The 21,547-nt window shown below is 45.1% G+C and overlaps 1 protein-coding gene across 1 annotated transcript in view; it reads right to left on the bottom strand.

Moving 5' to 3' along the window:
- The window catches only part of LOC136620989 (dihydroxyacetone phosphate acyltransferase-like), a 114,622-nt gene that overhangs the window by 55,038 nt on the left and 38,037 nt on the right, over nt 1–21,547 (bottom strand). The window contains exons 6-9 of the mRNA XM_066596142.1: nt 17,373–17,448; nt 10,997–11,148; nt 10,784–10,914; nt 10,455–10,678 (exon numbers count right to left, since the gene is read on the bottom strand). Coding sequence (XP_066452239.1) covers nt 10,455–10,678; nt 10,784–10,914; nt 10,997–11,148; nt 17,373–17,448 — 583 coding nt within the window. The remainder of the gene's footprint in view (nt 1–10,454; nt 10,679–10,783; nt 10,915–10,996; nt 11,149–17,372; nt 17,449–21,547) is intronic.

Genomic DNA, 21,547 nt, shown 5'->3' on the forward strand with positions numbered 1-21,547 from the left:
GTGTACTAGTCGTTCATCGCTCACTTCTAGTTTTCTAAAAGGAGCGATAATTCTTCTCAGCGGCGCAGGCTGATCTCAGCTGGCAGCGTTGATAAGATTCTCTCAGCTGGTATCTCGCTGGCAGTTAATTGCCTGCGAGACACCAGCTGAAAGCGCAGAGAAGAAATGAGCTGTACACTGAAGACAGCGCTCCTATCTTCCTCTGCATACCCCACTCAGAGCGCTCAGCTGTATACCAGCTGAGCACTTTAAGAACACAGCAGCTGTATACAGCGGGAGCCTTCATTTACACACCAATAAGCTCTTAAGTAGCAAATCAGCTACATAAGAGCTTATGTAGAGTGAACGCTCAAAACTGTCACTCAAATTGCTGTTTGAGTGAATTTTGAGAGATCATCTTGCTGTGTAAATAAACACAACGATTATCTCTCAAAAGATTGCTTTTGAGTACATTTTGAGCGATAATCGTGTCTAAATGGGCCTTCAGTAATAAGAGAAAACCAATCTGGTATAATAAAGATGTAAAGGGGGCAATAAACAGCAAAAATAAAGCAATATAAACTATTTGAACAAGAAAGCAGCCAAAAAGTATTAAAAATGTATTTTTTTCTTTATAGCTTATGTAAAAAGCAAATTAAAGCAGTAAAGGCTGGCACAGAGACACTTATTGCCAGAGAGAGTAAAACTAACCCTAAACTATTTAACTATATAAATAGTAAAAAGATTAAAACGGAAAGTGTTGGCCCTTTAAAAAGTAATGAAGAAAAATAGAAAAGGGTGATGAGTAGGAAGCAAATCTGTTATATATTTTTTTGCCAGTGTATTCACAGAGGAAAATGAAATGTCAAATAAAAAAGTCACCAGTCTAACCCAGGAAGCAGTGCAAAGCTGCCTAAGGCTGGGCTCACACGGGCGTAATTTAATTGCGTGTTACGCGCACAGTGTAGCCACATATAACATGTGGTGAATGAAGTCAATGAAAAGGACATGGATTTTCATTGATTCATTCACACTTGTGTACATTCATTGTGTATATAACGGTCGTTATAAATAAAAAACGCAGCATGTTATATTTTATCAGGTATTACGTACGCAAGAGCCCTATTATTCTCTACAGGTGCATAATAAACAATGCGTATGTACAGAGTTTTTTACGCATGTTGCTAGGAAACATAACTTAAAAAAAAAAAAAAGAAAAGAAACCAGGAAGCCAGTGTCAGTGTGCGTGAGATATGATGTCATGTGCAGGCATATGCGATCACAAACACCGTGATACGCAGCTCTATACATCGGTAAAACACTGCGTTTTATATGCAGTGTTTTACAATACAGTCGCGTCAGCGCGGCCTTATAAAGATTAAAATGCACAAATCGCCGGGTCCCGATGGCATACACCCTGGGTTTCTTATATTTAGGACTCTATAGTGACAGTCTGTACCACTGGGTTGGCGTGTAGCCAATGTGGTGATGATATTCAAAAAGGATTCAAAAAGCGAACCTAGAAATTACAGGCCGGAAAGTATTACTTCTATTGTGGGTAAAATGTTTAAGGGTTTCTAAGAGATGCTATCCTGGTGTACCTCAAGGAAAACGGGAATTTTTCTTACCGATAATTCCCTTTCTTGAAGGCATCATAACAGCATACGCTTGGAGGTTGCTCACCTGCTGACCTGATGGGACAGGAAAAGGCAGAGCATAAAAGAAACCTCCCCTCCACCAAACACCAGTGTGTTCCAAATAACCACAGTGACAGAATACTTAAGCAGAAGGTGTGTTTTTGTTGACATCACACACCTCAGACAAAGAAACATAAGCATACACATTACCTCATGTGTTAGACAAAATAAGGGTAACCATGTCGGTAGGGGGGGAAAAAGCCCGTATGCTGTCATGATGCCTTCAAGAAAGGGAATTATCGGTAAGAAAAATTCCCGTTTTCCCTTCGTCATCATGACAGCATACGCTTGGAGGAATACCAAATAACTGGCATGGGCTTTTTTAGGGAGGGATTACCGCTTGGAGCACCTTTCTACCGAAGGTTGCGTCCTGACTACATTTAAAGTCCAGCCTGTAATGTTTAACCCATTCCCGCTGCAGGGCGTAAGTTTATGTCCTGGCAGGGGGGTACTTCCCGCAACAGGGCGTAAACTTACGTCCTAGAGATAGCGCGGGATCACATATGATCCAGCGCTATCCCGCAGCGGGAGCCGGCTGTCAGTCACAGCCGGCGTCTCGCTGCAGCAGCGGGGGGACATCGGAGATGCGCCCGCCACTTTTAACCCCTTCCCTGCCGCGATCTAAGTAGATCGCGGCAGGGGAAGAGTTCACAGCGGGAGCGCGGCTCCCTCTGTGTCTCCGGCCGGAACTCGCGATGTCATCGCGAGAGCCCGGCCTGTCACCATGGCAACAGGACGCCAGACACTGGCGTCCTGTATTGCCTATGCCTGAGATCGCTGTATGAGCGATAAGGCATGGGAGAGCAGTAGCTCTGCCATGCCTTATGACAGCGATCATCAGGGCAGTGATTAAAGTCCCTCAGAGGGACACAAACAGTGTAAAAAAAAGAAAGATTTAAAAAATGAATTAAAAAAAATGTAAAAAAAAAAGAGTAAAAAAAACATTTTTTATGCTTTTTCTAAGATTAGCATAAAAAAAGGTAAAAAAAAAATAAAACCCCACATATTTGGTATTGTCGCGTCCGTAACGATGTGTACAATAAGTTGCACATGCTTTTGACTGTGCACCGAAAAAACGCTAAAAAAAAAGCTAAAAAACTGAGGCAAAATGCTCATTTTTAGCATTTTGCCTCACTAAAAACGCAATAAAAGTGATCAAAAAAGTCGTATGTACGCCAAAATGGTACCAATAAAATCTACAGCTCGTCTCGCAAAAAATAAGCCCTCATAGAGCTCTGTACATCAAAAAATAAAAAAGTTACGTGACTTTGAATGCAGCAATTTAGAATAGAAAAAAGATTTCCAAAAAAAAGGGTTTTTATTGCAGAAAAGTGGGAAAACCTAAAAAAAAATGTTAGAATTTTGGTATCGTTGTAACCGTACCGGTCTGCAGAAAAAATGGAAAGTTTCATTTATGCTGCATGATTAACGGTGTAAAAAAAAAATAAAAAAATCTATGGCAGAATTGATGCGTTTTCTCCCTCTGCTATCATTAAAAAAAAAAAATAAATTTTACAATATAGTCTATGTACCCAAAATTGGCATCGATTAAAAACTACAGTTCGCCACGCAAAAAACAAGCCCTTATACGGCCGCGTCCACGGAAAAATAAAAAAGTTATGGCTTTTGAAAAATGGAGATGGAAAAATACCAAAAAAAAAATCGCTTGGTCCTCAACGCCAAAATAGGCCATGTCATGAAGGGGTTAATAAAAGTATGGCCAGAAGTCCACGTGGCTGCGTTACAAATCTGCTCGATTGACGCGTGCGCTCTTTCTGCCCAAGAAGATGCCACCGCTCTCGTCGAGTGGGCCTTCAATCCTTCTGGAGGAGGGATGCCCTTGGCCTTGTAAGCCTCCTGGACAGCTCTCCTGAGCCACCGGGCGATCGCATCTTTAGAAGCGGCCCTTCCTTTGGCCTGCCCCTGAAATTGAACGAAAAGTTTATCGGTCTTTCTGAAACTTTCCGTTGCCTCAGGGTACGCTAGTACAGCTCTTTTGACATCTAGATTACGGAGCTTCTGCTCCTTTTCGTTTTTAAAATCTTGGCAGAAGGCTGGAATGACTATTGGCTGGCCTCTGTGGAAATCTGACAAGACTTTAGGCTGAAAGGACGGGTCTAAAAGAAAATACTATTTTGTTTGGGTGAATAGTCATATATGGGGCCCTTCGTGAGAGGGCCTGGATTTCACCCACGCGTCTAGCCGACGTGACTGCCACAAGGAGGGCTACCTTATACGTCAGCAAGGCGATGGATAGATCCCTAATAGGTTCAAAAGGGGGATCGCAGAAGGCCTGAAGGACTATGGTCAGATCCCAGGGGGGTGCCGTAAGCCTTGTAAATGGATGCAATCTACTTGCCCCTCTAAGAAATCTCCTAATCCACCTGTGCTCCGCAAGCGCGAGATCAAAAAATGCCCCCAAAGCCGCAACTTGGACTTTGAGGGTATTCGGACTCAACCCTTTATCCAGGCCCGCCTGGAGAAAATCTAGGATTTTACGGATGTCTGGCTGATCTAACTGCTGGATGTCCTGGCCTATCCATTCTGAGAATTTTTCCCCGACTTTGGAATAGATCTTTTTTGTCGAGGGTTTAAGGCTTTCACTAATAGTGGAAATTACGTTAGGAGAAAGACCCTTCCCCAAGAATTTTACCCGTTCAAGATCCAGGCCGTAAGCCTGAACTTGTGAACCTCCGGGTAAAGAAGAGGGCCCTGCAGCAATAGGTCGGGTCTTGGTGGAAGGTGGAAAGGCTCTCCTACTGACAGAGATCTCAGGAGGGGAAACCAAGGTCTTTTGGGCCAATAAGGTGCTACCAGAATTACTGACATGCTTGACCGCAGTAATTTCCTTAGTAGGAGCGGAATTAATGGTAAAGGGGGAAAAGCGTACGCCAAGTCCCAAACCCAGGGGTGAGAGAGAGCGTCCGTGCCCAAGGCCTGTTTCTCCGCGCCTCGGGAAAAGAGAAACCGGCACTTGGTATTTGCGCTTGACGCAAATAGGTCTATTTCCGGTACCCCCCATTTCGTCATGAGCAGGCTGAACACCTCGGGATGGAGTTCCCACTCTCCTGGGTCCACTTTCTTCCTGCTTAGAAAGTCCCCGGCTGAATTCTCGGCTCCTTTTATGTGAAAGGCCGACAGTGACTTGGTTGTGAGTTCCGCCCACTGAAGGATCCTTCCCGCCAACTGCTGCAGTAGAGGATTCCTGGTGGTACCCTGGTGGCGAATGAGTGACACTGTCGTCATATTATCTGAAAAGATCCTCACATGCTTCATCCCTAAGAGCGATTGCAGGCTACGTAGGGATTTTCACACCGCATTAAGCTCTCTAAAATTAGACGAATCAGATCTCTCATGAGCGTCCCAAGTACCCTGTATATAACCGCCTTCAAAGTGGGCCCCCCACCCTTTGGCGCTGGCATCCGTTGGGATTATTATTGCAGGGTCCAGGAACCATTCAGATGCCCGTGACAGGTTGTCTGATGACAACCACCAGCGGAGTGAAGATCTGGCTTTAGCAGAAATAGAGATTGTCTGGTCGAGTGAGGACTGTAACTTGTCCCAGTTCTGAAGGATTAGTGACTGGAGACCGCGACTATGGAACTGAGCCCAGGGAACCACGCCAATACACGAAGTCATTAGCCCCAGAATCCGCATTGCGTCTCTTACTGTTACTCTAGATTTTTTATAGAGAGTGGAGCATTCCTCTAAAATATGCTGTTTCCTTAGAGGAGGAAGGGACGAATTTTGGAGACTGGAATCCAGAATGACTCACAGGAATTTTTTCCTGGTTTCTGGTTCCATGTTGGATTTTAGATCATTAATAATCCAACCCAGGTCCTTAAACAGTTGAAGTGTGGAACCCAAGTGTGACCACAGAATAGTCGGGGAATCTGCCACCAACAGGAAGTCGTCCAAGTAGGGGATGATAATAATCCCACGATTGCGCCAAAAGGCAACCATTTCTATCACCACCTTGGAAAAAATTCGCGGAGCGGAGGAAATTCCAAATGGGAGGCAAATAAACTGAAAGTGACAGATTTCCCCTTCCATTCTCAGCGCAAACCTCAGGAACTTTTGCGCGTTGGTGTAAATAGGGATGTGAAAGTAAGCATCCTTTAGGTCAATTGTAGCCATTACATTATCCCTGGCAATTAGGGGAGTTGCAGTTCTGATAGTCTCCATTTTAAATTTTCTATACTCAATGAATTTATTCAGTTCTTTGAGGTTAATTATTGTGCGGTGGGAGCCGTCTGGTTTGGGAACCAGAAAAAGGGGGGAATAAAATCCCTTCCCCTGTTCCTTTTTGGGGACGGGGATAACCGCGCCGAGATCCAGCAGGTTCTGTACACCTCTCAACAGAGCCTGCTCTAGGGCTGGAGACTGGATTGAGGTTACAATAAATCTGTCAGGGGGGCGAGATTCCAGTTCGATCTTGTACCCCTCCGCTACCAGGTGTAGCACCCACTCGTTAGTCGTTATGTTACGCCAACTAGTGGAAAAACGAGCCAGTCTACCGCCCACCGGGCACGAAGATGCGGGCTGAGGGATGATAATAAGAGTCTTACCCCTTCCACCCTTCAGATAAGACCATCTTCCGGTCTTCCCTTTCCCAGCGTATGTAGACGAGGGACGTGGAGTGAAGGGTCTTTTGGGCGGTCTGATGGCTGGCAGTCCCTGGTTCTTGTCAGCTGCTTTTTCCAGCAGGCGATCCAGGTCCGGTCCAAAAATGCGTGCACCCCGAAAGGGTAGGGCACACAGCTTGTTTTGGATGTTAAGTCCCCCGACCACTCCTTTACCCAGACTGCCCTTCTGGCGGCCTGGAGGCTTTTTGGTCGATTAGGGACACAAGCTGATCCAGCCAGACCGCCATGGAGCGAGCCACAGAAGTGGCCGCGATATTGGATTTTATAATAAGGCTGGACGTGGACCAGGCCTTGCGCATGGTCATGTCCACTTTATTATCCAAGAAGTCCTTTAAGTGGGACATATCTTCAAATGGTAATGCAGACTTCCTGGACACCATAGCGATAGCCGCATCTACTTTCGGCATTTCATCCAGAAACGCCACCTCGTTTCCCGTAAATAAAAAGGCGCTCCTTGAACTCCCTAGGGATTAGCGGAGTCTCCCAAAGCCACTCGTTCAGGATTAGTTGTTTGAGCGTGGCATTTACAGGAAACGAAGATTTCCGTTGTGGAAGCAATCCTGTAAACATATCGCGTGCGGGGTTGCTGCACATCTTCCTCCACCTGCATGGTTCTACGTACAGCTTTTAAAAGTTGATCCATGTCAGCGGTGGAAAAAGGGTACTTTTTCTCCTCCTGCAACACTTCCCCAAGATTATCATACTCCAAATCTTCCGCCATGTCAGAGTTGGACTCTGACACAGCCGGAGCAGACCTTCGTGTAACCCCTGAGGGCCCAGGTTGGCGGTCCGAGAGGGAGGACTGAACTTTTTCCCGGACGACCGACCGAATTTCGGACATGAGGGAAGATTTTTCCTCCTGCAGAACTTTTGCAGAACAAACGGCACATAATGTTTTGGTATAGGAGTCGTCGAGTTTGCCAAGCACACTGGACACTTTTTACTCCTCCTCCTAGCCTCCCTAGGTTTTTGAGTATCCCTGTCCCGAAATGACAAGGGGGAACTCTGTTAGTAAGGAAGTGTATGTAGTGCAGGTGTCTGTAGGTTGGCCCACTGGACCACTTACAGTTTGGAGATTCTCTGGGTCCTCTCTGGCCGACATCCTGCGCTTGCTTGTGGGATCAACTCCTGTACTTAGGATCGATTCCCGGCGTGAAGAAACACCAGCTGCTTCCCTGGTGTAGAGGAGCTTTAAAAATTTGAATCCGGCGCCAGCCGCGCCAAGCCACGCCCACTTTCACGCTAGGCCACGCCCCCTTGCGGAGCGTCTGACGTCACTGCGTCACTCCCGGAGCTCCGCTGAGGCCACGCCCCCTTGAGGAACGCTGCTGCTCGGCCCTGGACCCAGAGATGGCGGCCGCCGCCAAAATGACGGCCGCAGTGGTGCCGGCAGCCCGTACTTGGACCCCGGCCCACGCAGTCCCCGGAAAGCGCCCAGATGGGGTCCTTCCCACTGGGGTTGCCGGGGCTGCCCGAAGAAAAACGCCGCCGCTTCGCCGGTAAGTCCTCCTCCGGCATGGGACAGCGTCGCTGGAGCTCTGCCGTTGCTGTCCTGAAGGGACAGGAAAAACACTGGTGTTTGGTGGAGGGGAGGTTTCTTTTATGCTCTGCCTTTTCCTGTCCCATCAGGTCAGCAGGTGAGCAACCTCCAAGCGTATACTGTCATGATGACGAAGGGAAAATAGCTGTGTAACTCCATATTAGCATGTGTTTATAGGAGATCGGTCCTGTTAAACCAATCTAATCAGCTTCTACAAGGAGGTAAGTTCTATATTGGATCGGGGAGAATCATTGGATCTTGTGTATCTAGACTTTTCCAAAGTGTTTGATACTATGCTGCATAAAAGGTTGGCATATAAAATGAGAATGATTGGTCTGAGTGAGAATGTGTGTATGTAGGTAACTAACTGGCTCAGTGATAGAAAGAAGAGGGGGGTTATAAATGGTACATACTCTGATTGGGTCACCATTAGTAGTGGGGTACCACAGGGGTTGGTTAGAATAGAGCCCTATTCTTTTTAACATATTTATTAGTGACCTGGTAGAAGAATGATACAGTAAAATATAAAACTTTGCAAATGATACAAAACTGTGTAAAGTAATTAACACAAGAGAGGACAGAATGTGATTGCACATGGATCTGAATAAGTTGGGAACAGAAAAGTGGCAAATGAGATTTAACACTGATAAATATAAGGTTATGCACATGGGCAGAGGAAATGCATGTCATCAAAACACACTAAATGGGAAACCACTGGGAAACACTGACATAGAAGAGGACTTGGGGATTTTAGTTAACTATAAGCCTAACTGGAGCAACTAGTGTCAGGCAGCTGCTGCCGAAGCAAATAGGATCATGGGGTGCAGCAAAAGAGGTCTGGGGCACATGACGAGAACATCTTCCTCTTTACAAGTCACTGGTCAGACCATACATGGAATATTGTGGACAGTTTTGGGCACCGGTACTCAAGGAGGACATATCAGAGCTTGAGCGCGTACAAAGGTGGGCAACTAAAGTAAGAAATTGAACTGGCGGACTCTAATACCGGGAGAGGTTGTCAAAATTGGGGTAATTTAGTTTAGAAAAAAAGATGTCTGAGGGGCGCTCTAATAACTATGTATAATATATCAGGGGACAATACAGAGATCTCTCCCATCATCTATTATACCCAGGACTGCAACAAGGGGGCACTCTAATAACCATGTACAGATATATCAGGGGACAGTACAGAAATCTCTCCCATCATCTATTATACCCAGGACTGTAACAAGGGGGCCCTCTAATAACTATGCATAGATATAGCAGGGGAGAGCACAGAGATCTCTCCCATCATCTATTTCTACCTAGAACTGTAACAAGGGGGCGCTCTAATAACTATGCATAGATATATCAGGGGACAGTGCAGAGATCTCTCCTATGATCTGTTTATATCCAGGACTGTAACAAGACGGCATCCTCTACGTCTAGAGAAAAAAAGGCTTCTACACCGACATTGAAGTGGTTTCTTTACTGTAAGAGCAGTGAGACTATGGAACTCCCTGCCTGAGGATGTGGTGATGGCAAATTCGATAAAAGAGTATAAAAAGGGGCTGGGCACCTTTCTTGAGCGTTACAGTATTACATGCTATATCAATGATTACTTCAGAAGGGTCGGTGATCCGGAGATTATTCTGATTGTCAGATTGGAGTCAGGAAGGAATTTTTCCCCTAAAATGAGCAAAACTGCCTTCTATCTCATTGGGTTTTTTTTTCCTCTGGATCTACATTGGCGGTAACAGGCTCAACTAGATGGACATAGATCTGCTTTCAGCTCTAAATACTATGTTTATATGTAATAAGTCAAAAGCATAAATAAAACAAGTAAACAAAAGGACCTTATGGAAACAGAAGGACCTTAAAGAACACAAATACTAGCATGTAGAGAGGACAAGATCAAGCTTTATGGGGAGTAGAAAATTACATACGTACATACAGGGAACAGACTCCCATGGGGTGCAGATAACTGCTCTATACAACAAGAAAATATAACTGGCCATATTATTCTTTAACCCTGCCCCACATAATTTCCTTCCTTGAGGCATGATCTCCACAAAAACAAACTGTAGCATCTTGGATATCAACTCCCTCGCCACATAGCCATGTCTCCCCATCACAATCACCCCACATCACCACATCTCCCTCATCACAGTCTCCTCCTTGCATACAACTAAGTCTCCCCATCACAGTATCCCTTCCCACACACAGAAGCGTGCCCCTCCATAGATCCATGTCTTCCCCATCATATTCTGACACATACGGAGTGATGGTGCCCATCCGCATCAAAATCTCCACACCATGGCACATTTTCCCCTTTCTTTTCCCAGTTCTATTCCATTACCGCCTCTGCACATTGGCAGGCACCGCTCATAAATTAGTGAGCATTTTTCTCGGCTATAGAAGAAAACGCTCATTCATTAACACAGACTCCAGTCACATGGACGTAGCCTATAAGTTATGATAGAAGCCAGTATTACGCAATGAGCACCTTCCTTCACATCAGGTCAAAGGGGTCATTACAGCCCTGCAGTGGACAGTCCTAGAGATCTTCGTGGAGAAACACAGATGATTGCACAGACAGGGTTGGATACATACCTGGCCAATCTATACATCCTCCAAAGTCTTCTGTTAACTTCCTGAGCATATATATCTTCTCAACTAATAGATTGTAGTTCAGTCTTGGCAGATTCTGGAGCAAAATCCCTGCTATCAGATCTCCAGGGCTGAGCACCATGTTGGCTATTTGGTGAAGTTCTACTTTGTAAGCCAGGTCAGAAATAAAAGTCTGAATATCCTCTGGTGGTCGCTGAAGACTATTTCTGGAATATAAAAGCTATTCTTCAGTGTCAAAAAGCCGCACAACCTGCAAGCGGTTAGCTGTATATGCAAATCCCACCTAAGATGCTAAATGTATAAACCTTTACCTCTGTGCCAGATTATACTGAGAACGGTTAATCCTTCCAGAGGCCATTGATCGCAGCGATATTGGTTGTGCAATGTAAACGTGAATATTGCCAAAATTGCCTATGAGTAGTTTTCTGGCTTTAATCAGACCCTGCAAGAAAAATGGTCGAAAAAACATAAGAATTACTGTTTTCAAACACACAGTGCTTACGGAGCTCCTAACGTTATCTTACTGAAGTGGATTCTTTGGATTTCTGTGCTCCCAGGAGCTCTTGTACGTGGAAAGACTCTTCTAAAGTTTTTTCATAGCTGATGCTGATAGGAACCAGATAAGTATCATACACTTCTCCTCTGAGGAAAGGTTCAGTTACAACATTCAAAAGGCCTAAAATCAAACAATAAATAACTAATATAAGTTCTACATTTTTAGTTAATATACCCTTATCTGTTCAATTAAGTTTTAAAGGGGTTTCAGAGCAATATAAAAACTTTGGTAGTGGTGGTGGTGGGGGGGACGACACAGATAAAAAAAGAGAACACACAGTACTCATCTCCCACTGCCCCCTGCTGCTCAGTTTACTTCGGGCTGCAGCGGTTAGGTGGTTGTTTACCCACGTGACTACTGCAGCCAATAGAACGCCCAACAGGGATGTCGCTGAGGACGCCCTGTAAACCTACTGGTGAATTCTATAATAGAAGCCCACATGACAGGTTTCCAGAACATCACTGCGTCTTCTGGCTCGGTGACATCCCCTGTCAAATGCCATGGTTCCAGACAGCCCAAAAGGCAGTGCAGTGCCATGATGAGTACATTGATTTTTATAGTTTTGTAAACATGGGCCCTCTTTGGACTATTTATTCAGGATGGTGGATGGCTGATTGGAATATTGCAGGCACTCATTAATCCCACTGTATAAGCGAACCTGGAAGGAGTAGATAGGAGTGCCCACTACCCCTTTATAGAAGTACCATTAATACTGCACTACAGTTCCTCTTTTATATCTCAAGCATACCACTGGGCACTGCTCTATTGTCTTCTTTAGTGGTATGACACCAAGAACTCCGGGTTCTTTGTGATACCCTTAAGCTGGATGTGCCAATAGGATTGGGTAAAGCAACAATTCATCTACAGCTGTGATCCTTTAAGTCTTTCCTGGCTAATACGTGTGACAGTGTGCCTGCAGTGGGCATAACCATCACACCAGCAGATGGTTCTTATATCTTATGCACCTACTATTTGCTGGAGGGCTGTCCAGTTTTTTTAATATCTTATGTTATCTCTCTTCTAAGTTTTGCCATGTGCCCAAACAGAAGTTTATATCCAAATATGGAACACTTCCGTACTCAAGGAAAGTTGTGGGATGCTTTTTCTCCAACTGCCCCTCATGAAGATCCAAAATTTAGGACTAAACTTATGTACACACTTTGTCAAAAACAATCCCACCCCTAGAAGAAGTTGTCGTTTTGTTACAAAACTTGGCATGCTGTTCCATCTCAGGCAGATATGTAAATGAATAGAGTTGTCGTGTGATTAGATGAACGATTTTGCCACCTGATGACCTAAAAGTGGTTCCCCCCTTGGCCCATAAAAGGCTCTCAGAGGCTCCTTGTGTGTAGGGACCTCTTCTTCCACTTGTGAAGAGCTTGTTAACCACTAGATGCCTCTACGACGCAGAGAAGATATTTCACCCCATTATTGGGATGTGGGAAGTTATATGGTCACATCAACAAATTGCCTGGATCGTTCTGACCAGACTGTGAGGGCATGGACACAAGGCGACCGGGCTCAGCACGCCCTCAACATACCACCAATAGAAAAAGAGTCATCTGAACATCCTACAAGCACGAGCAGCACCAACTTTTTCATTGTCTGCTATCCAGAGACAGGTGGCGCCATTGTTACACCCCTGTGTCTGTCAGAACCCTTTCCAGGCACTTGACTGAAGGACATTTGGTCTTATTAGGTGTTCTGCCTTTGACACGCACTGATGCCTCTGTTTGCAGTGGTGTCATGAACAAAACTGAACGCTGTGGAGTGGAACTGGGTTGTCTTCAGTGATGAATCCAGGTTTAATTTGGGCACTGACAATGGCCATGCTCATGTCTAGAAATCTAAGGGTGAGCTCGTTGGTTCTGCCTTTGCTGTAGGGCGGCACACTGTCCCACCTCTCGTGTGATGTTCTGGGGGAACCTTATAGTTTTACTGTCTCCTAGAATAATAAATACTCCTAGTTGTATCTTCAATCTTTGGTCCCAAAAAGGTGTTAGCCTAGCAAACCAAAATGCATTGCCTCTCTCTGTACCCACCTTGTAGAATAAATGTGGGTTTTTCCAACTAGTGCCTACAACTTCTATTGTGAACGAATGGATTCTGGATATCTGTTGTAGGGGGTTGAGTGAGTTTCACCACCCTTCTGTAGAGTAAATTTGGATTTCCACCCTTTCATGACACATACAACTATTTAGGTTCCCCGTGGAGTTTGTACATTACTGACAGTACTGACAACAGCATGTAAATGTCCTGATCAAGATTTAAATGTCACATGATAAGACCGTGGGGTTGTCTTCTGGATGTGATGGCAGCTTGGGGACTTCTGAAGGCCCCCAGGGCTGTCTGATTATTTGCCTATTTTTTAATTATTATAAAAAAATAAATATATATTAAAAGTAAAAAAAAAATTTTTCCCAGTCACCACATCTAAAAAATAGAGAAAAAGAAACAACTAAAAGTTTGTAAAAGTCCAATTTAGTAAACTATCACACTGTTAATCCTGCATGATTAACTCTGTCAGAAAAAAAACGTAGTAACAGAATTGAACTTTTTCTCTCTTTTTGTTGCTAAGAAAAATGAAATGCAAAAATTATTTAAAAGTCCCTACAACTCAGATCTCTCCATTCCCGCACTGTTTCTCATCCTGGGGAACTCACAGTATGCCCTAGACTTAGAAGACAGACCATTTTGACAGTGGAACACCAAAGGCGAATGCAGAGCTGCTCCATTTCTCTGCAGCTGGTTGTTTTATTATGGATATCATAGACCCTACACTTTTGGAGATCCATCCAGCTTTTGCATTTTCTTGCCTATCTGTCCTAGCATGTTTTAGTAGATTCCTGACCCCATTTAAACACATTTGTAGTGGATTTGTACTGCTTGTTTCTCCAGATATGGATATTAGACCACCTTTTTGAAAATAATCCAGCCATAAAATGGTTCGGTCATAAAAAAATAAAAATTCTATACTTACCTTTTTCTCCCCAGGCAGTCTACGTACCTCATCTTCTCTCTGCTGATCGTCTCCTGTCTCCTGCAGTTCCAGGGGGGTTGTCACCTCACCTCCAGCTGGCTGATTCTTCTGCTTCCTGTGACCTTATGTACATTCACAGGCAATCTTCTTCCTGCAATGTACGGAGTGCCGAGCTATTGCAAAGATCGTGCACATGTGCTGTCTCTGCAATAGATCAGCATTCCTTCCTAGCCAGTGAAGGCAATGTCACAGGGACAAGACCTTTACTGACCTGCAGGAAGGAGAATGCGAGGCATGCAGGCTTCATACCAAGCCGGCGGAGGGAGGTGAGGTGACCCAGGGGAATGGACAAGATTAGGAAGGAGAAGATGCCTTATGGAGTCTGCCTGGGAAAGAATACGTGAGTGTAGAATTTTTTTTTCTTTTTTATGACAAAGCCCCGTTAAACTCTCTAACGTCATGTAGATGACACAGGATCCTTGATGTTGCCCACAAGTTCTGCTTGCAAACTACTCTCCAGGTGGTATCATGCACCATCTAAATTACACAAGATGTGCCCCTCTGCTTCCCCTTTCTGCTGGTGTTGTAGAACAGCTGAGAGTTCTCTGTCACACAACTTCTGGGACCGTATAAGCTACCTGATTTTTGGAAAAAAAGTCTATAAGACTTACAAAGTTAATCAAATCACTCTTCCACCTTACATCTCCTACATCTCTCTGACCGCCTCAAGAGAACATATCGGAAATCAATGCTGAAACATCCCATCAGTGCTGACAGATCGTATTTATAGTTCACTAGAAATCCACCCCTCCACTATCTCTGACCGGGTCCATAAAGTCGATGACATTAAGATAATGGAGGAGTTCACCGCATTGCTACAAGATACCCATGCCTCTTTTTTATCCTCTTGCACTCCTTGGATTCTGTTTCAAGGTCCATTTAGATAACATTCTACCCTGGCTAGAAATAGGTTTTTCTTCTTCTTCTCCTCTTTTTTCCCCATTTATTGCCCTTTGCCCTATTCATTCACATTCTGTAAGTTGTATATATTCTAATATTTTACCAATTAAAACTATAACTCCTCTAGCAAAATTAAAAAAAATATAAAATGGTTATCTTAAAAAAAAAAATGGTATTGCTGTAATTGTCATGAATTGCAGAACATTAACATGTCATTTATAACGTAAAAACAAAATCACCCCCTGCTCCTCCCCTCCAAATGGCAGACTTACTTTGCTTTTTCAATTGTAAAGAAGGTACTCTAAGGCTGGGTTCACATGGAGTGGAATTGCTGTGCAATCTCCGTGCGGACCTTCCGCATGGAAATTCTGCTGCATTTACAGTAGCAGTAAAGTGGACAAGATTTTGAAAATCTCATCCACAAACTACGAAATTAACCCGCACAAAACCCGTGCGGCGCAGAAGTCAAATCCACAACATGCCAATTATGTTGTCATCTCCACTGTGGAATTCACCCCCTCTCAATAAGGGGGTAAATTTCACACAGGGAATCAAGATAAAACAAGGCAGGCATTCCGTGGCTGCTCTGCCACATTCCACTGGAAATAAGCCACATGTGAGCGCAGCCTAAGTGAAGCCAATAAACACTAAAGGGTAACCCTCACATGGTTATGTTGGCAGAAAAAAATTAAATTGTGGCTTTTGGAATTTGGTGATGAAGTTACAAAGGAAAAAAAAGTCATTGACTTATTGTCATCTTAGGATTTGCAGTTTATGCCATAAATTTCTGATAGGTGTGGGTCTCAGAGGTTGGACCAACTGCTATTTCCAGAATCGTGGTCTACTGTCCTGTCTGGCAGCTGCATCCATATGGAGAATGAAAAGGGGTCTATGCTTGTGTGCATCTCTTCCTATTCACGTCTATTGGAGTTAAAGGGAACCTGTCATGTACTTTATGCTGGAGTGAAAAAGAAGGTGGAGCGACCCAGTGATGGTGTGTGTAGACTAGATGCCCTCATTGATGTCCAAGCAGGGTCTCAATGAGGATTTAGATCCAGAGATTTGTGTAGGTGCTGCCAACCAGAGTTGTGTTGGTATGGACAGGGTATGAAACTGACAGAGATGTAGATAGAACTACTGGATTGTGGTGCAAACCTCCAAAAAAGCGGATTACAAACCAAATAGGTAGAAGAGAATTTTTTATATTGGACAAAATTAAAAGCCAGCAAAAAAATTGTTTCGAGGACAAAACCTTGTTTGGCTGGGTTAAAGAATAACCAAAGCTGTAAGTGTATGCTTAGTTATTAGAGATGAGCGAACGTACTCAGTAAGGGCGATTTTGCAATCGAGCACCGCGATTTTCGAGTACTTCACTACTCGGGTGAAAAGTACTCGGGTGCGCCGGGGGGTTGCAGAGGGCAGTGGGGGGGGGGGGGGGAGAGGGAGAGAGAGAGGGCTCCCCCCTGTTCCCCGCTGCTACCCCCCGCTCCGCCGCGCCCCCCCTGCCCCCCGGCACACCCGAGTACTTTTCACCCGAGTAGTGAAGTACTCGAAAATCGCGGTGCTCGATTGCGAAATCGCCCTTACCGAGTATGTTCGCTCATCTCTATTAGTTATACATAACGACTCAACAGGGAAGCCATCACTGGTACAGGGGATGCATAGGGGAACAGAGTCAGGCAGCCAGAGAAGGTAGCGCATCACGGCAGCCTGATTCTAAGGGCTCCTGCCCACAGGCGATAGTTCATTGCATTATCTGCGGCGATAATCCAGCCGTGGGTAACGAAGTGACCGCTTTCCATAGCGTTGCTATGGAAAGCGCAGCCCCGCTGTCCACGAGCGGAGAATCATAGCAATTCTACGCTCGTGGGATTCAAATTCGCAGCAGGCCGCGATTATCTGCGGTGAGCCTATCTGTCAGATAGGCTCAGCGTGGAGACCTGACAGCTCTCCCCCCTGCTCCCCCATGGCGGAATATCGCTAGCGATATTCTGTCACGGCCCTGGACAGGAGTCCTAAGTGACACACTGCTAAAATCAGCGCCTCTGTCACAACTTTATGCTGCCCACAGTGAGGACTGCATAAGTACAAGACAGGCTCCCTTTAAGTAGTTACAGACACACATCTATCACATATTTATGAGATTTTCTTTTGAAATGTCATAAATGTCTAAACTGAGAATACACTTTAAGGGGTTAAATGGGGTATGCTTGTTTTCATGTGCTCATCCATAGACCCACCTAAATGGATGTCATGTAGTCATACTGATCAGTTATATATCACATTAATAACGCAGCCTCCAAATGTTAAATACTCTACATGATATCTTGAGTACATTTAGCATTCTGTTTTTATAAAAGGAGAACCTTTTTGGTATAACCATTCTATGGTCAGCTATACGTACCAAGTCTGGGTTGTATTGTCTTGCCTGTTCTGCTCCTCTGACCTTCAATGAAAAACTCTAGTGGCGCATATCCATTCTGTAAATAAGAGCATATAGTCTACTCCATAAATGCAGTTTAAAGATGCTTATATATCTTAAAGGGGTATTTCCATCTCATCGTCTCATGGCTGAGATGAGAAACCCGCAGCTGTTTCCAGACCACCTCACTGGGTGTTACGGAAACAGCTCTAGAGGCAGCCTAACACGGTTTTTGGAACTCTCCTTGAAGTGAATGGGAGTTACGGAAAAAGCATAGCACATGGAACAAGCCCTTTAAGTTCTGTGCTATACTTATTAAGGGTTCTACTACCTAGAAGGGTTATCAGAGAATGGCATGAAATGTCTGCTGTCGGTGCAGCCTGTGGAAACCGGTAGAATTCATGTGTAAACTGGAGGAAGAATAGGTAAGGGCAGCAGGTGGGGGGTGTCGGTGCATAACATAACACTGACAGGAGAGTTTATGTGCAGCATGGCAATGGGCAGCGCCTAAGGCTACACTGTTTAGAACGGTATAGCATTAGGCTCCTCCACTCCCCCCTCCGTTCTGCACAAGAATTCTCCTGTCCTATGATGGATGTCCACTGGCGGCACTGACAACTGCCACTTTACTTTATTCCAGTGGACAATTTATGTGCGTACTCATAATGAAACATCCCGCGTGTGCATAATTAATCCTCTGCATACGAGTGGCGGCTTTGCGGGAGGACAAAGAAGTAACTGGAGAGGCAGGTGACTATAACATCCCCGGACTCAGAGCTCCAGCTCCTAGGAGCCTATAACTTTTGGTTTTCGGGTTCATAAAAGTTGACAAAGTCCTTTTAAATCAAAATATCCAGAATAAAATAATCAAATCATCTACGAAATGAGCGGTAAGTAAAGACTCTGAGGAATAACATCAGTACGTAGAATACTTGGAAGTCAAGAAATAAATTTGCCTAGGTTTTTATTCTAAAAAGAGTAGCTTGAAATCACAGGTACATTTTTTAATTCCTAGTCTCCATGGGGTGTGTCCCTCCTAATGGCCCATTCACCCTGGTGTATTTTCAGTCCATGTAGTTCATGGACAGCACACACGCATTAGTGCCAAGCAGACTATTTAGAATATTTAGGGTTTTTTTCACGTGGACCATTGGTCCGCATGCAAAAAAAAACGTGATTGTTCTGAGCAAGAGAAACCAAATAATCTGGTAGATATGAGAGCTTTTAATGGCTAATAAAAAAAGACACAATGTTAAAGCAAGCTTTCAAACCTACTTAGGGTGGTTTCACACAGGCGAGAAAATTGGGCAATAAAAAAGCAAATTTTTTAGCCAGTAAAAAAGAGCAAATTAAGAAACCAATGATATACTATGGTTTCCTTCCTATCAGCAATGTTTTCCCTGATGCAATGTTGAGAGATTTAAAAAAAAAAAAAAAAAAAAAAAAAATCGCTTATGCTCTATCTTTCCCATGCCCTAAGGAGCCTGCGTTTTATCGCAATGCAACAAACATGTGTTGTGATGCGATTTTAACATTAAAGTCCCATTGACTTTTGCAAAAAAAAAAAACCCGCACAATTTTATCACGGGTGGCAGCGATACGATATTATTCTCTAAAAAAAAAAAAAACATCTCTCACTTTCAAAAATCGCAGTGAACAAAGATGCGATTTTGCTGTGGTTTTCTCACGGTAAAAAGAGGATTTTTTTACTCGCCGTAAAATCCCTTTCTCGTTTCATCATTGGGGGACACAGCAAAAACCGTGCAATATAGCTACTGCCACTAGGAGGCGACACTAAGCAAAAAATGTGTTAGCCCCTCCCGCTGGCTATATCCCTCCTGCCGACACCAAGCTAATCAGTTTGTGTACTAGCAGCAGAAAAACAACCATGCGGGAGCGAAGTTCAAAAAAGTAACGATAAGACACCAAAAGGTACAGTTGCAACTAAAATACAGCATCATGTGAGACTTACGGAGCAGAGATCCCAGTCAGGACCGGAAAGTGGTGTTATTGAAAACGACAAAAAAGATGGGTGGGTGCTGTGTACCCCAATGAGAAGACGAAAAAGGGATTTTACGGTGAGTAAAAAATCCTCTTTTCTTGCTCGTGTCATTGTGGGACACAGCAAAGACCATGGGACGTTCTAAAGCAGTCCTCAAGGGTGGGAAAATATCACAAATGAAATATGCATGCGGTCAGATTACAGCTGTCAGTAACACCTTCCAACCCAGCGAGGCGTCAGCCGATGCGAACGTATGTACTCAATGGAACTTAGCGAATGTATGCAGCGACGACCAGGTAGCTCCCCTACATACCTGTGAGGCAGAAGCACCGTTGTGAACTGCCAACGAGGCCCCCACTGCCCTGGTGGAGTGGGCTGTTACCCTCAATGGAGGAGGCCTACCCTTTACTCGGTATGCCTCCAATACTGCCGAACGGACCCAGCGAGAGATGGTCACCTTGGGGGCCGCAAGGCCCCGCCTCAGATCCTCCAGAACCACAAACAAAGAATCAGAACACCTAAATGATGCTGTTAGGTCTAGAGAGATCCTTAATGTGTAAACCAGATCTAAAGTATGCAACGCCTGCTCCCTCGGGTGGACCACTGCCGGGCAGAAAGAGGGCAGAACAATGTCCTCATTAATATGAAAAGCCATCACCACCTTGGGAAGGAAAGAGGGCACTGGACACAAGACCACCTTATCCAGGTAGAAAACAGTGAAGGGAGGCTTGGCTGAGAGTGCAGCTAGGACACCCTCCGAATCAAAGTAACGGCAACCAGGAAGGCAACTTTCTAGGACAGCATCCTGCACGGCACCTCCTCCAAATGTTCCAACGGATGAGCCTGAAGGGCGTCCAGGACCAAATTTAAATCCCTGCGCATTCCCGGCGTGGAATGCGCGACCCCCTGCATAAACGTGCGCACCGCTGATCTACATGCTAAGGCCACTGAAAAAGAATGGACAGGGAAAAAAACTGGCCCTTGAGGGAGCTAGTCCGATTTCGAGCTCATCCTGGAGAAAGGACAGAAGACGGGACACAGAAAAACACATGGGATGAAAACCCCCCTTTTCACACCACAGGAAAAATATTCTCCATACGTGACGGTACACCCTCGATGAAGAAAGTTTCCTTGCCTTAATCATTGTCTGGACCACTGAGTTTGAGAAACCATGAGCCTTCAGGACCGCGGCCTCAACAGCCATGCCGTCAAATGTAGCGTGGACTAACTTGGGTGGTAAAGGGGACCCTGTGAGAGAAGATCCTCTCGTAAAGGAAGTCGCCATGGTACGTCGGCTAGTAGGCCGACGAGCTCTGCGTACCCCGCCTTCCGTGGCCAATCCGAAGCTTTAAGGATCACCGTCAGACCCTCTCTCCCTATTCTACGGAGCAAGCGAGGAATGAGGGAAATCAGGAGAAACGCGTAAGGGAATGACACTCCTGACTACAGGGCTGTCAAAGCATTCACTGTCCGGGCCCACGGGTCCCTCAATCTGGCCATGAAGACATGATGCTTGCGATTGAGACAGGACGCCATCAGATCTATGTCCGGCTGACCCCACTTCTGGCAAACCGCCTGAAAAATCTCGGGATGTAGTCCCCATTCCCCCGGATCCACTGATTCCCTGCTGTGGAAATCGGATATCCAGTTCTTAACTCTTGGAATGAAGAAGGCAGACAACGCCTGGAGATGATACTCTGCCCATGATTTATATAGGCGACAGCGGTTGCGTTGTCTGACTGGATCTTTACTGAACAACCCGACAGTTGAGGTGCAAAAAACTGCAGTGTCTTGAGAACCGCCCGCACCTCCAACACATTGATCGGAAGGCACGACTTTTGGTTGGACCAGGTCCCCTGTGCCACCCAGCTCCCTAGCGTGCCTCCCCATCCAGTAAGACTGGCATCCATTGTGAGTACCAGCTAATGTAGATCTGCCCCGCTGTATTCTTGGGGAGTCCAACCACCAATGGACAAAACGCTACATCCTCGGCGGGATCATGATCCTGCGATCGAGAGAGGCCACTGACTTGTCCCATCATGACAGAATAGACTATTGCAGGGGGCAGGCATAAAATTGCATTCCTTGCTGGATCGTCACCGAAACGCCAAGACTGAAAGGCGCTCACCTGTGCCGGCAGATACCGGCGCTTCTG

This window comes from Eleutherodactylus coqui, chromosome 3, assembly GCF_035609145.1.
Source record: "Eleutherodactylus coqui strain aEleCoq1 chromosome 3, aEleCoq1.hap1, whole genome shotgun sequence".
Taxonomy (NCBI): domain Eukaryota; kingdom Metazoa; phylum Chordata; class Amphibia; order Anura; family Eleutherodactylidae; genus Eleutherodactylus; species Eleutherodactylus coqui.